Source organism: Triturus cristatus, chromosome 9 (assembly GCF_964204655.1).
Source record: "Triturus cristatus chromosome 9, aTriCri1.1, whole genome shotgun sequence".
Classification (NCBI taxonomy): domain Eukaryota; kingdom Metazoa; phylum Chordata; class Amphibia; order Caudata; family Salamandridae; genus Triturus; species Triturus cristatus.
Genome location: NC_140592.1, coordinates 347,406,686 through 347,421,169, shown reverse-complemented (window position 1 = coordinate 347,421,169; position 14,484 = coordinate 347,406,686). Strand labels below are relative to the sequence as shown.

The following is a 14,484-nucleotide window of genomic DNA, read 5'->3' as shown; positions in this document are numbered from 1 at the left end:
AATAACATTAATTGTGATTTTTAGACATCCAGCGTTCTAGTTGGCACATTAACATTTTATCTGGTAATCAAATACAGAGTCAGTGTAATGTCCAATACAGTGTTTCCAATAAAGTTACATTCAATTGAAGAAACACTTTACACATCGGTTCATCCAAGGAGACAGTGACAATGCAGTTAATTACATCAATGACAATGCATTCAATTGGTTATAATACCTTATGTTTATGAATGTAGAACAATAGTGGTGGTTCGATGTCTTACATGTATATAAATCAATCAGGTTCCATCCTGGAGTTAAAGGATGGTAAAACGACACAATTAGGGTATAGTACCTGAGTGCAGTGAGCAAAGGTCAACCTTGACAGGGGGGGGGGGATTAGGAAGAATTACAAACAAAATCTAAAATTTAAAAGTCTAGTAAGGAGCACCAGTGAGCATGTGGGATGGGGTCAGGTATGGAACAAAACCCATCCCACAAGGGAGACAGCAAGTGGAGGAGGAGAGAGCAATATGGAGAGCACAGGATTTTTTGATGGGGAAGAAAACACTTGTATCCTCATGGAGTGCTTAAAGAAACTACAATATATGTAAGTAGTGGAAGGATGCAAGCCAATCTAAAGGATGGTAAATATGCTGTGATCTGGGGAAGGAACAAACACAAGAAGAGAGGAATAGAAGAAATTGAATAAGAAGCAAGCACATTAAAGTGATAACAAAATCCTACCAATGGGAGAGCTCTAAGCCTACTATAAAAGTTTTTAGGAAGGTCCGCAAGAGGTCTTTTCCAAACAGACAGCTTAAAGCTGTCCTTAGGCAATACCTAATAAATGGGATGCTACAAAACGTGTCTCCAGAACCAAAGTACATACACATAAACATATCTGACCTCTTGCTGCCCAAATGTGGGCTAAGGCATGTGCTTAAGAGGGTGATTCTATTAAGACTGATGGAGAATGAAAACTTTTTAAAACGCTGATGGGAGATTGCAAAATGGATAATTCCCAGGGCACAAGTCAGTGGGGACGAGGGTGGACAGAGCCCTCCCACTATTTTTTTTCCGAGAGAGAGGACTCTGTTCCCCTTACCCGATGCTGAAGAAAGCTAAGAGGCGTCCTCTTGAGCCCCAGCACTGCAGCGGTTTCCATTTACAAATGGGCATGCGTGTAACATTGCCTTAGGGTGTATTTAAACCTCCTCCTTGCCTTCCCACTGGCAGCATCCCATTGAAAAAGAGGCCCAATGGTAACTCTTCTATGGTCTAATAAGCTGCAAATTTGCAGGCATTTGTACTGGATAAAGAACAACAGCAGAAAATAAACGTGAATAAACAATATATATAGGGGAAAAGCACTCAAATATCTGATTTAGTCCTACTATCAATGCTTCCTGCGTAATACCAATATTTGAAATATCTGTCAACAATGATGATCACAACGCGATCAGACGAATGCTATTGCCAGGTACTAAACCGGCACGCACGCACCCGCTACAGGTTTTTGTAGCCCGCAGATGTATGATGCGGATACACCGTATGTCGAGGGGCCGACCACTATACTCCCACTTGCTCCCCCTGGTGGGATTCCCCCGGAAAAGTGGGTACTACACTGCGGGAGCCTTTCGAGTATGGACCAATCACGACATTACAAAGACGGAGGCGTTGTTTCACGAAGGACAACTGAAGACCTATGCTCAGTTGGCCGCATGGACAGTTTTTACGACACAGACAAATCTTAGATAGTGGTAGCCAATACTGGAATCTGCGGGACGGGGAGCCCCCGACTCATCCAGTGTTACACACAATACTGCGCATGGGGGCAGGTGGGCACCTAATCACATGGCATTACAAAGCGATCCGGGAATTGACGGATGTTTCCCTGGATGGGCTCAGGGGGACGTGGGAGGACGACACGGGCCGAGCGTTCCATGACACAGAATGGCGACAAGCTCTAAAATTTCACAAAAAGGTATCCAGGAATGCGCGATTCAAAAACATACAGTTTAATATCCTGCATCGAGCGTATCTCACACCGGATAAACTTCACCGGTTTTACCCCGATACGCAATTCCGGTGCCCCCGCTGCCAAGCACCAGAAGCAGACTTCAAACATATGTTTTGGACCTGCCCATCCATACAGCGGTATTGGGACAAGGTGCACCATGCACTCCGATCGACGACCAATCTCCTGAACATTTCCACGTGGGAGACGTGCGCTCTGGGGATATTCCAGAAAAAGAAAACCGCAGAAGTACAATGGAGGTTCGCATCCCTGGCCATTCTCTTAGCGAGAAGGAATATAGCTATGCATTGGAGAGCTCCTGCGGGGCCCTCGGAGGCAGCTTGGGCGGGAGCACTACTCAAATGGGGTGCAGCAGAGGAAGAGACACTACGAGAGGAAGAGGTAAAGGGCACCCGTAAACATCCAATATCCATGGAATGGGCACAGCTACTAATCCACTTCAAGCAGGAGCGCGCAGAAGGGGAAACACAGGAAATGACGCAGCCCGCACCCCACACTCCCTCCCTTTCCCCCGCCACTCAGGACCCAATGATAACGATAGCGGTACAATAGACAAGTAGAAGAATCAACTAGGAGAGATGGGCGAAACCCCCCGAATTTATCGCTTGCCCTTACAACGGCCCGCTTTCTCCCTAGATCGCCTCAGGACACATCCAACGTGCCTGCACTCAGTCAACGCAACGCCCACCAGGACAGCTTATCCTTGCCCGCCCTACATCTACTCCCCCCCTCATGTTCCTCTTATTAATTTCCCTCCCCCCTTTTAGTGTTTCCTTTATTTTTTGTTTACCGTTATTTCTCTCCTCCCCACAGTTCATAGTTAATTCCATCGGCAGTTCAAAAACCGATACACTAGTTAAACGGAATAGATGATTACATACGTCATGAGGGAAGAGCTACACAGACAGAAATGGGGAGAACGAGCTAACCCTAGCTAACACGTGACACACCGGTACAGTCGCAATGGCGTACACTACAGCCTATTGGAACAAACCAGTAGTAGATTTACGATCTTAGTAATGTCAAGAGGTTCCAGAGACTCGGCAACTAATGCAATCACCCTTTGTAAACAGGAATGATACCTTACAATGATGTAAAAAGTGGTTCGTCAATGATATATTTGATGTCCATTATGGAATGTTGTATGCAAAACCCTAATAAAAAAATTTAAACAAAAAAAACAATGATGATCACAAAATAACTCACTTCATTAATACCTCCCAGATGACATTCATTTTATGGTCCATTTTTAGGTCTCGGGACCATCCGGTCTGCCGAAGGCAGAACCGGAAGTCGAGAGATTTAATGACTTGGAGAAGAGGGGCTTGAACCCGCCCCTCTTCTCCCCTGTTCTCCATTGGCTGGCCTCTTGAATGCTGGCCAGCCATTGGAGAAGAGGTCAGTCATTCAGATCAGGCCCCGTCCTTTTCGGATCGGGGGGCGTGTTTTTTGCAAGAAGTCTCAAGGAGGAGATAACAGCAAAACACGCCCCCAAATCCGAAAAGGACGCTGCGTTTCTCCGAGGCATTTCTGCTCTGCCTCGGAGAAAGGCGGTGGTGTCTTCCGGTGCCCTCGGCTTGTTCCTCTTTACTTTGCTCGGGCTGCATAGCTTATTTACATTACTGGTAAATTCACAATACGTCTTTCACAACCAGCTGCACTGTCTATTAATATTAAACTCAACCTAAAAATACTCCATACTTCCTTTCCGTGCGTTGCGTGATCCCCGCATAACCTCTTTCCTTCTGACACAATCATTTTGCAGAATCTGCTCTTTTTTGCCACGTAGAAACCACATCTGCCTGGCATTGGTGCATGCACACCGTCTTCGACAGGCGCTGCCATTTTTGCAACGATACAGGCTGACTCCAGGCACGAAGAAACAAATCATGCAGCCATCCCAACACTACCGGCTTGTGTCTAATCAAAACAGAAAGCAGACGTCATTTTTGCAGCCATCTTGGAAAGGGCTGATTAGAAGAAAGTTGACATGGGGAAGTGGGAAAAGTAAGCCTGAACACCTTCAGAACGCACTGTTTATACTCATGTGAAGTTCTCTGCGTGTATTTAGGTGGCTTATGTCATTTACTATGAGTAACATTTCCAACTTATTGCATTTTATGACCCGCCTTTTCTGGCTCCTTGTTTTCTTTTTCCCTCCGAATCCCCCCTGACTTTCTCTCTTCCTAATTTCTCTCACGCGTCTTTGTTTTCCTTCTTCTTCCCACCGAACCCCCTGACTTTCTCTCTTTCTAATTTCTCTCACACTCCGTGTCTCCTCTCTCACGCTCCCAGCCTGCCTGTTTTTCTTTTTCCCTCCGAATCCCCCCTGACTATCTCTCTTCCTAATTTCTCTCATGCGTCTTTGTTTTCCTTCTTCTTCCCACCGAACCCCCTGACTTTCTCTCTTTCTAATTTCTCTCACACTCCGTGTCCCCTCTCTCACGCTCCCAGCCTGAGCCCCGCCCTGCTAGCTGCCCCATCCGCGGGGCTCCCCGAGTACCATACACTCCGAAGAGCGGGGTCCCCATCACACCACACTTGGCCGTAGTACTGGAAAAATCTTGCATCCGTGGTCTGGGAAAGGGAGCGCTGGCAGCCAGCAGAACGGGGAGAGGAGGCGAGAGTCTCACTCACCGATAGCCGTGGACCCGGCCAGGCTTGAGCACTCCGGAAAGAGGTGGGCAAGCCAACAAATGAACAGGGAGAGCCGAGCCAGAGCCGAGTCAAGGTTCTGGCTCAGATCTTCGAGCCTGTGCACGAGCCCAGCCCTGAAAATGGCTGCGATGTAACTCGTACAACACACATCATGTAAAATGTGATCAAGTCCCTTCAAAATTTAAAACAGTGCATTTCTTAAAGATGTAGAAACTTTGCCATTGATACCTCACATTATGAAACCGCGCCAAGAACTACATAAAGGGATAGTTTTTAAACATGAACCATTACTGAAATAAGTGGCAGGATATGAGTCATATAAACACTGTACGTGGCCCAGAATATTATAGAGCAACAATAGCATACTCTGAACGCACCTATTTGAAAGTGCTTTAATAGGTGATTATGAAGGAAAGAGAGTTTTGGTGAAAATAAATATTTGCCTAAGTTCACACAATTTAAGAGGGGAAGCCGCGATTTATCCACCCTTTCTGGGTTCACGTTGTACAAAGCAGCCAGTAAATAGCTATCTGTTTGTCTTCTCTTATGCTAAAGATCTGTTTTTACCTATGTGCATTTTGCTGTAGTTTGTATTTTGTAAAAACTCGAAACGCAGGTACTTTCCATTGCCAACACTTACATTACACGTGGCCACCATTCTTTGTTTATAGAGATGGGGAGGTTAGGTGATTTGCCCAGAATCACAGGATGTTGAGCGCTGCCGAGACTCAACCCTGGCTGCCAAGTTCCGAAGTCCGCAGCTCTGGCCCTAACCGCAACATCCAGGACCAGGAAGAAGGAGGGGAGTGGCAAAAGGCACATGAAAGCTCGGGTCGTCGTGGTCTCGAGGTTCCAACAGGGCCTCAAGCCGAGCCAGAGCCGAGCTTCAGGCTCGAGCCTGGTCCAAACTTTCAGTGGATTGCCCACCTCTTAATTCTGGGCCATTGCGTCCCAGAGCTTCCGATGCACGACACAGGAAGAGTGGATGGAAGCAAGGAATACCTTTGTACCTAGGACCCCTTTCCTATTTTTGTGACCCCCAACAGTTGACGACTAAATCCTGACTTATATCTGAGAGAGGGACCTCCCCACCAGACACATGCGCAAGCACATCCAGACCCGGGCATTTCTTTCACTGGATCCAGGGACCTTACTTCAATTGATCCAACCGAACGCAGCAGAACCACAACTCCCAGAATGCACAGTGCTGGTAAACAAACATCACTTAGCACTGCGTCCTGGTGACCCGGGGCCGTCCGGTCCTTATCAGCAGCAGGGGGCTGTAATGTTTCAACCCTCCCGGGCTGTCAATGCCACCTTTTGGGAAATGCAGACGTCTTTTGTGGCCATGTATTTCCGGTCGTAGACTGTGTAATTACACAGAGAGCGTCTGGTATAGCACCTCTGCTGTTTCTAGGTGCTACGAACAACTGGTGTCACTATGACCCAGAGCGATGGTGCTCAATATACTGACCCCGGCAGGAGGAGGGCTGGGAGTTGATCCTGAAGTGTGACCTGCAGTGACCGCAGATGTCAGCAGCGAGCGCCGAACCGCCACGCCCTCACCTCACGATGGGCAGGTACAAGCAGCCAGGGAGCATCGGGACTGGCTCCTTCCCAGGCCTGGCTCAGGGCCACTCCCTCCCCACAGGAGGCATAAAAACCGGGCCGAGGCTCCCCACCAGACACATGCACACGCACATCCAGACCCAGGCATTTCTTTATTAACTCACTTTAATATCAAAACCAAAACTCGAGCTTCGAGCAACTGGAGGTCTGCCATCCAGGTACTAGCCAGGACCAGGCCTGCTTAGCTCCGAGATCAGGCGAATGCAGGGTGGTAAGGCCCTGGCCTGTAAAGCTGATTAATTACTTGCTTCAGCATCTGCAGGCGCAGTGCCGACATGCCAGAGGTGCCTTTTCACAGGTCTGGCGGCATTGCCCATCGCCGGAATTCCATCACATCCTCTCCCAACGGCGCACCACAGCCGAACCCGCTGGGCCGTGGTACACTTTGCTGTTAACGGTTGCCTGTAAATGATCTGGTTTAATTTGAAGCTGTATGCAGCTCCGCATATGCCTCATAATGTATGTTGGGTGGCTCTGTATTTGTATGTGGGTGACTGTGTATGTATGTGGCTCTGTATCTGTATGGCTCTGTATATGTGTGTGAGTAGCTCTGTATGTGTGTATGGGTGGCTCTGTATGTGTAGATCAATGACATAGTGTATGTCTACATCTATGTGACTAGGTCTATATGTCTATGTAGTTGATTCTCTCTCTAAAACTACCTCACTATCTCTCTACCTCTCTCTCTCACTACCTCACTCTCTCACTACCTCACTCTCTCACTACCTCACTCTCTCTCTCTCTCTCACTATCTCAATCACTCTCTCTCACTAACTCACTCTCTCTCTCTACCTAACTATCTACATCACTCTCTCTCACTCACTACCTCAATCACTCTCTATCTCACTACCTCACTGTTTCTATCTCACTAACTCACTTTCACTCTCTCTTTCACTACCTCTCTCTCTATCTCACTACCTCACAACATCCCTCTCCCTCGCTACCTCACTCTTTCACTACCTCACTCTCCCTATCTCACTACCTCACTCTCTATCTCACTACCTCACTCTCTATCTACCTCTCTCTCTCACTACCTCACTCTCTCTCTGCTAATGCAATAGGTATCACATATGCAAACAAAAAGCTAATGCCAATAGAAATGACAATGCCATTTATTAAGGGATACAAAAATGATAAAAAAATAATGAGCAATACCAATAGCTCTACCTATAATATTGCCGAGACCATTGCATTGTAAATGCTTGTTATTCTTTATTCCTCTTCAAAACATACCATAGATACATGGTCAACCCAGCCAATGCATTTTGTCTCTTAAAAAGGACTTCATAAGGAATCAATTGAAGATTTTATGTGTATTATTTCTGTCCTTTTGAGATTCACCTTATTATTATTCTCCCCCTGGTCCAGTAACAAGAAGGTACCACTCGCTATTTCGACTGACAGCATGTATCATGATTAATAGTAGGACTAAATCAGACATTGGAGTGCTTTTCACCTATTTATGTTTATTCATGTTCTTTAGGCGGTTTTAGGCAGTAGAACCTCTGAGAGGAGTACTGATATTTTTTGAAGTACTAGTGGCTTTGAGCCTGTGCGATGGGAAAGAAACATTCCTGCCTTTTTTTGAGTAAAAAAACAAATATGCATCAACACCAATTTTAAAAAAATACACCCAGCACATTTTTGTATACTCTAAATGCAGTTCAACTACGTTATACCTAATCCCACACATCTCTTTAAAAACAGTCTTACATTCAGCCAGTTCTAAGGTAAATTACACACAGATATATGAAAAATCTACATACGACTTATAAAAGTAAAACAAACTTTAAAAATCGTTTTTTCACATTTCTTTGCAATTATATTAACTTGTTTTGTAAACTTACAATTTTAAGTGAGGGATAATATAAGGCATGATATTACTTGTTGTAATATCACGTCATGTAATGTCATTGTAAATTACATATACAAATTGGTCCCTGAACTATTTTTCATAGGACTTGTGCCCTGGTGATTCGGTTAAAGCCTAGGGGGTTATTTTGTTTGTGAAATAGGTGAACAAATAAAAAGCGGTGAGTTGACGGGCATGCATAAATGTAAAAAAAATGGCACGCTCAAAAAGTGACACCATCATCTGATCACTTCGTTTTTTTCCCAAATGTCGAATAACATTCAAACCAAAATAATAAAACCCACATTAGAGGGAGGGATAAAAAGTGCCTCTATACTATCCCAGTACTTACCTTCCAAAACACGAATATTTAATTAACAGATTGAAGCATTTAGAATATCTGGACTCCAAAACAGTACATAATTATAAGTACGCATTTCGCATACATTGAAAACAAACGTATTACTCTGGAAAGCCCTACAGTTTATTACACAATGTATACTAATAATAACTCCTTTTAGATGCAGGGCATTCTATGTACACACATAAGCATGTAACTTGTGGGGTACAACCACGAAGGTTACAGTGGCCACACATAAATCCTTTAATAATAACGCAAACAACGATGTGGACAGTGACAACACCTATAAACTAATCTTCGATCACTATCTCTACATTAACAACAAACCACCACCCCCTTATGAAAAGCCACATTTCCTCCGGCTCATCAGTAGTGAGGACAAATGTTGTCAAAATCCATATACCTTTTCTTTAACTGTTCTTATGAATTCCGTTTGCTTTTGCACTATTCTTGCTTCCCTCAACTTACTCATGCTGGATGACGCAGGCTAATAAGACTGACGTAACGTCAAATGACGCTAAAAGTGTTGAAACTTACCTATGAAAGGTGATGGGCCTCCCCTGTGCATCCAGACACTTAGATTTACAGCGATTTCTACAATTTACAGCCACGCAATATTGTGGCATTTTAAATCGTTGCTAAACCCGCTACAAATCAACGCGCAGGGGGCATATACTGCGTAGAAACAACTCGATAGGTCAGTACAGTCACTGCACTAACCTAAGATGGCTCCTCCGTTCGGCCACTATCTTCCTTTGTCATCTCTATGATAGCCAACATAAAAAGAGAAGACACACTACTTTCACCCCATTCCAATATGGCTACTATGTTGGACGAGATGTAAAAGGGTTGTATAATTTCGTAACTGACTAGGCATTTGATTGATGCAACAGTTGGGCAGGGTTCATATTGGGTGCGGATTTTCCCGTGTTGCGTGTTCCAAAGTTAAAGCCTACGTCATATTCGACGCTGTTGCACCGTCTTCACTACCAGTTATTTTAGGTCTTTGTTAGGAGTTAAATTTATTTAACAAATGTCAGCGCCTGGAAGAGATGATCCGGATAGTCTCTCTTCTAGCTCTATGAATATATGACATTAGAGACGTTCTTCTACAAGATGGCCGCGCCCCTCTCTGCTTGTCAGAAGTTAACAGCGAGGAGGGGAAGATGTGCAGCACGTTCGGAAACTGTACCTGTTGCGTTTACCGATACAGGAAAAAAGTCGCAGGTCCCGGCTTCGAATACCATTTGCTTGTTGACTCAGAACGGGGATACTGTTCTCAGGCCAGTCATCAAGCCTTCGCGACTCGGTCCCGAATTCTTTGATCGTCCGTGCGTCAACCTGGCTCGAGCCCTGTTAGGGCAGGTGCTGACGCGAAGGCTGCCTGGTGGAGAGGAGCTGCGCGGCCGAATCGTGGAGACAGAAGCCTATCTGGGCGGGGATGACAAGGCATCGCACTCCGCGGGTGGACGGCGTACGGGCAGGAACGTGGCCATGTTCATGGCACCGGGGACCATGTACGTTTACCAGATCTATGGTATTTACTACTGCTTGAACGTGTCAAGCCAGGGCGACGGGGCAGCCGTGCTGCTGCGGGCACTTGAACCGCTGCAGGGCTTGGACTGTATGCGGAAAGCCCGGGGTGCACGCCGTAAGGAGGCTTGCAAGCCTATTCGGGACTGGGAGCTTTGCAACGGACCCTCCAAGATCTGTCAAGCGTTAGCCATAGACAAAAGCTTCGATCGCAGGGACCTGACTAGTGACCCAGACGCTTGGGTGGAATCTGATCAGGAGCCGCAGGCCGCTATAGTGAGCGCGACCCGTATAGGGATCGGCAGCTCGGCTGGAGAGTGGGCGACCAAAGCCTTACGTTTCTATCTACTGGGCAATCGCAGTGTAAGTGTACGGAACAAGAGCGCCGAGCAGGAGAGCAGCTAGGAAGCGGCGCGACTACAGGGAGGATGAACATCTAATAACGTACTGTAAACAGTGAAAATTAGTCATAATATTGACTATTGGGAATCCTATGGAAATACCGTTGACCGCTTTACTGCGACTCGGGGGGAATAAAGAACAAGGTTTTTTTTTTAGTTTTTTTTTTTTATTGCACTCAGCAACCCAGCCTTTGGGTTCCGGACTTTAAAATAAAGTTGCTTATCATTTACCACTGCCGATCGAGCGCTAGGAACACGCCTAGGCCTCTTCCAACGTGTCCTAAGCTTAAGGCGACAGATGGTGTACTAAATTAACCTAAAAATGAATCTACCAGGCTTTCACAAAATATACTGGCCAAAAGGTTTCCAGCCATGTATTCTTAAGAGATATGTCTCCCGTGCCGCTATTGCAGCTAGACCGGCACTGAGCCTTGCGGAGAGCTGTATAAGAGCAACATGTGTACATGGTCCTCAGACTTATTCACACGTTTATTGTATGCCCCCCTGCAAAGGGTAAGTAATTCTGTACCCTGCTGTGTACCGACTGCAGTGATCTACGGGATAGTTGACAAACTAAGGGCTAATTAACTTTAAAATGTAGCACACGGAACGTCTTTCAGTGAACAATCTTGGTTGTAACTTTGAATCTCAATTATCTACAAATTCAAACAGGCATGGGACCGCTCCACATAAAAATGTGGAGTGTTTGGTTGCGATGTATGGATGCTCTATATCCGCTTTTTTCATGTCGGGTTTCAGAACGGCCCTCAATTTGTTTCGATCCAACTGCTACAGCAAATTGCTTTTACATTTCTATCACAGTTCTTTAAATTATAATTCTACTTTGTTCGAGGTCACCCCTGAACTGCATTTACTACAGAATTTTTCTGGAAAAGTTTTGAGCGGAGGGGTGTCTAGTTTTAGTTGCGTCATCTAATATTTGTAAACCTGTTTTTTTAAAATCTTAATTGTTTAAACAAAACCCATACTTTCTGTACAATTTATCAGTTGTGCCCCAGGCTCCTTTTGTAATAAAACAAATAATTTTCATTGATGTCAGGTTTGTCACTTGAATAACAGAAAAGCAGAAATCTCATGCATACTGTACGTCACAAATTATTGGGCTACACTTAATTTCGAGAAATTGGTTCTAGTAACATTGTTGTAAGAATCCTAACCATGATTAGTAAATGAGTATATGGATTTCAAAAGGCCTAGGTTGCAGCACAATGTTTGTGAAGGAGAAGGCTCCCAAAGCATTTTTGCCTTGCCAGTGACTTTGTTTTAATTTGTTTATTAAAAGATCCTCCTGGGAAAGGTCTCAAAGCAAACTGCCTAATACAGCCAATAGGTCATTTTTCGCCAAGAATTTGGCACCCCAAATTAATTGGTAACGTGAATAACAAATGATCATTCCCATCTTAGCATAACCCTTCAATAAATTTAGCGGTTCTCAATGGGCGCTTGAAGAAAGGGGCACAAACAGGATTAACTTGTTAGCATGAATGTCTCTTCAGTCATTTTTCCCTCGCCTTACTCCAGGCACCTTCCCAGAGATGCATCAATTATGGCTCACTGGATCAAGGACCTTGTTGGAGTTCCCAGGAAGGACTTCACAAATCTCAGCAGTCTTCCTTAGCGCTGTGTACCCATTCACAGGAGGTCTAGTGTCTCGATTGTGTTTCTTCAGGTTGCACAAGTTCCTTTAGAGTCTTGGTCTCATCTCTTTGCCTCTACTAGCAGCCCATCAATCTCTGCATCTGGATCCTCCAGCACCAGTAGCCATCCACCGCTCCACTCTTTCCATCTTTTTTATTGCCAAGGCTCTGAAAACAAGTTATCATTCTGTGTGTTTAACTGTAACTTAAATGTTGTTTGTTTCTTCTTTCAAGTTGCTATGAAGGGAGTTAATACAAAGTAGCAAGGCTTTTTCATCTTGAGTCATAGCTGTGTGCCATTAGCAAATTTTGTAGTTTTCTTCTTGACTGCCCTGAGGTCCAACACTCCTCCCTGCAAGGAAATATTCCCTCCCTCCCAGGACAGTGGGGTGTCAATAGGTACCAGGAAATAAGTGCTATCTTGGGCGGCTGCATTCAGCCGAGCCATCTTTTTCCACTACTCGGACTGCAGAAGGTATGGTAGGAAAAACGTGAACCACAAACCCAGCATGAATACTAATCTACTATTAGCAGCCCGGGTGAAGCATGAGCCATTGCTTAGGTGAAAAATAATTTGTCTCGCTCTGTCTCCTCATTCTCAGGCCTAGCGTGGTTCACCATTGCCTTGGCTATGCCACACACAGCAGACCCAGGTTATGCACCTATACCTGGTCCACAGAAGTCACTGGTGCGTCCCCTCTCACGTTCAAGGAATCAACCTTCACTGATTTGGCGTCAGTGGCCCATTCAAATGTGGGCATGTCTCTGGGTGACTGCTGGGTAGCATGTGGAAAGCACGTCTTGTGCTTTCTTGATCGTCTGCATTCCCTGAGCCATAAGGCAGCATCTTTGCCCTTGACTCTACTGCCAGGATGGGGGGTGGGGGGGGGTAGGAGGGATGTCTCATGGCTGTGATCTTAGCTGGACTGCCTAGCCTCTCATTGGTTGCAGGTGTTCATTAACTGCAGGCCCTCTTCCACAGGCAACAGCGGGCTGTCTGCCAATTTGCCCACTTTTCCACAGCCAGCAGACCTCTTTATTAGTCACATAATAAACATTCTCTCTGCATTGTTTCATATGACCATGTGCTCACCTTGGCAGATATGCAAACTGGTATTCTTTTTGATGGCCAGGCAATAACGTGCATTGTTCTTTGATCCACTGGAATTATCAATTGAAAAGATTGTGTTCAACCCCACCCCTCACTAATGTCATGATCAGCTGCATCAAACAGGTGAGCAATTGTTTATCAGGCTAGATGTGCCGTGGCCAGGTTTGAAACTCAATTCTAAGCTATCGGAGTAATTTTCTAGCATATGATCTTTTTCCTAGGGCAGCAAGAATTCCATGGCTGCCCCTGCTCTCGCCATTAAATGTTATTACTGATATTGAATCATTATTGTGGTGCCAGTTTCTGGACATCAAGTAGTGAACTTAAGGTGAGCAAGCCAGGTTATGAAATACTTTTTTGTCTTCACTTTCCTATGAGCAGTGTCATCCCAGGGATTGCATGACAGAGATCACACACGCACCAGTGAGCGACTACTCTTTCAGAGGTCATTCATTAACCCGAGTGTGAAGTTCAATAATCCCAAGTAATCCAAGGAGAAGATAGAAGTAAAAAATATAAGGTTTATTCATCCATAGGAAACTTCAGCCACTTCCTGAGAAACAATTCTCCGCCAACTGTCCCTTACTACATACATTCAACTATCTACATTCCACTTAGAATTCTCTGCAGCAGTGGAAAAGTCTGTGTAAAGAAACCAAGATCAACATACTAATACTCAGTGGCATAAAGAATAAGTTCACCACAGAGGTACATAACATAGCAGAGGATGCACAGTACCACACACTTTCCTTTTCTATTAAAGCACCCAAAACCAAATTAATCTTCACTACCACCAGATAATTGTGATTCCGGATGCATCCATCATTGAACTTGGCTGCACCATGAAATGCTGTTGGCACTACAAATGATCTACTGAACTGAGAAATACCTTGAACTCTCTGGCAACTTTCCTTGACAACATTACTGACCTTTATCAGCAAAGGCTTGACAGCTTTGCAAAGCATCATATATTTTCCTTTCCTGCATACACAACTCTCTCCTTTGTGTTTTTCTCAAGGCTTCTTCCACATTCATACCACTCTTACAATAACTCCCCACCCAAGGAGGATCCACCACCGTATAAGGTCTGCATTTTTTGAGCAACACAAATAGACTAGAACCCGTGGTGGAATGTGGTGTGAATCTGCATTCCTCCACCCGTCTCTTAATAGCTTTGACCCAATCCACACACTGTATCTAGTAATCTGTATCACTTCCTTCAAAGTTCTATCAAACCTCTCAATCATTCAGTTTGTTTCTG

The 14,484-nt window shown here is 45.0% G+C and overlaps 2 protein-coding genes across 2 annotated transcripts in view; one reads left to right on the top strand and one right to left on the bottom strand.

The window, feature by feature from the left end:
* The window catches only part of LOC146797907 (uncharacterized), a 134,879-nt gene extending 125,438 nt beyond the window's left edge, over positions 1–9,441 (bottom strand). Inside the window, exon 1 of the mRNA XM_085625119.1 lies at positions 9,058–9,441. Within this exon, the coding sequence (XP_085481245.1) occupies positions 9,058–9,146 (89 nt within the window). The 5' untranslated portion in view covers positions 9,147–9,441. The remainder of the gene's footprint in view (positions 1–9,057) is intronic.
* A 168-nt stretch (positions 9,442–9,609) lies between these two features.
* On the top strand, positions 9,610–11,504 carry MPG (N-methylpurine DNA glycosylase). Its single transcript, XM_085625120.1, has one exon. It carries the CDS (start codon positions 9,610–9,612, stop codon positions 10,456–10,458), a length of 849 nt encoding a protein of 282 aa, XP_085481246.1. The 3' UTR covers positions 10,459–11,504.
* Positions 11,505–14,484: the final 2,980 nt, after the last annotated feature.

What these genes read in the sequence shown, in the direction of transcription:
- MPG (XM_085625120.1), top strand. Translation starts at nt 9,610, where the DNA reads ATGACATTAGAGACGTTCTTCTACAAGATGGCCGCGCCCCTCTCTGCT.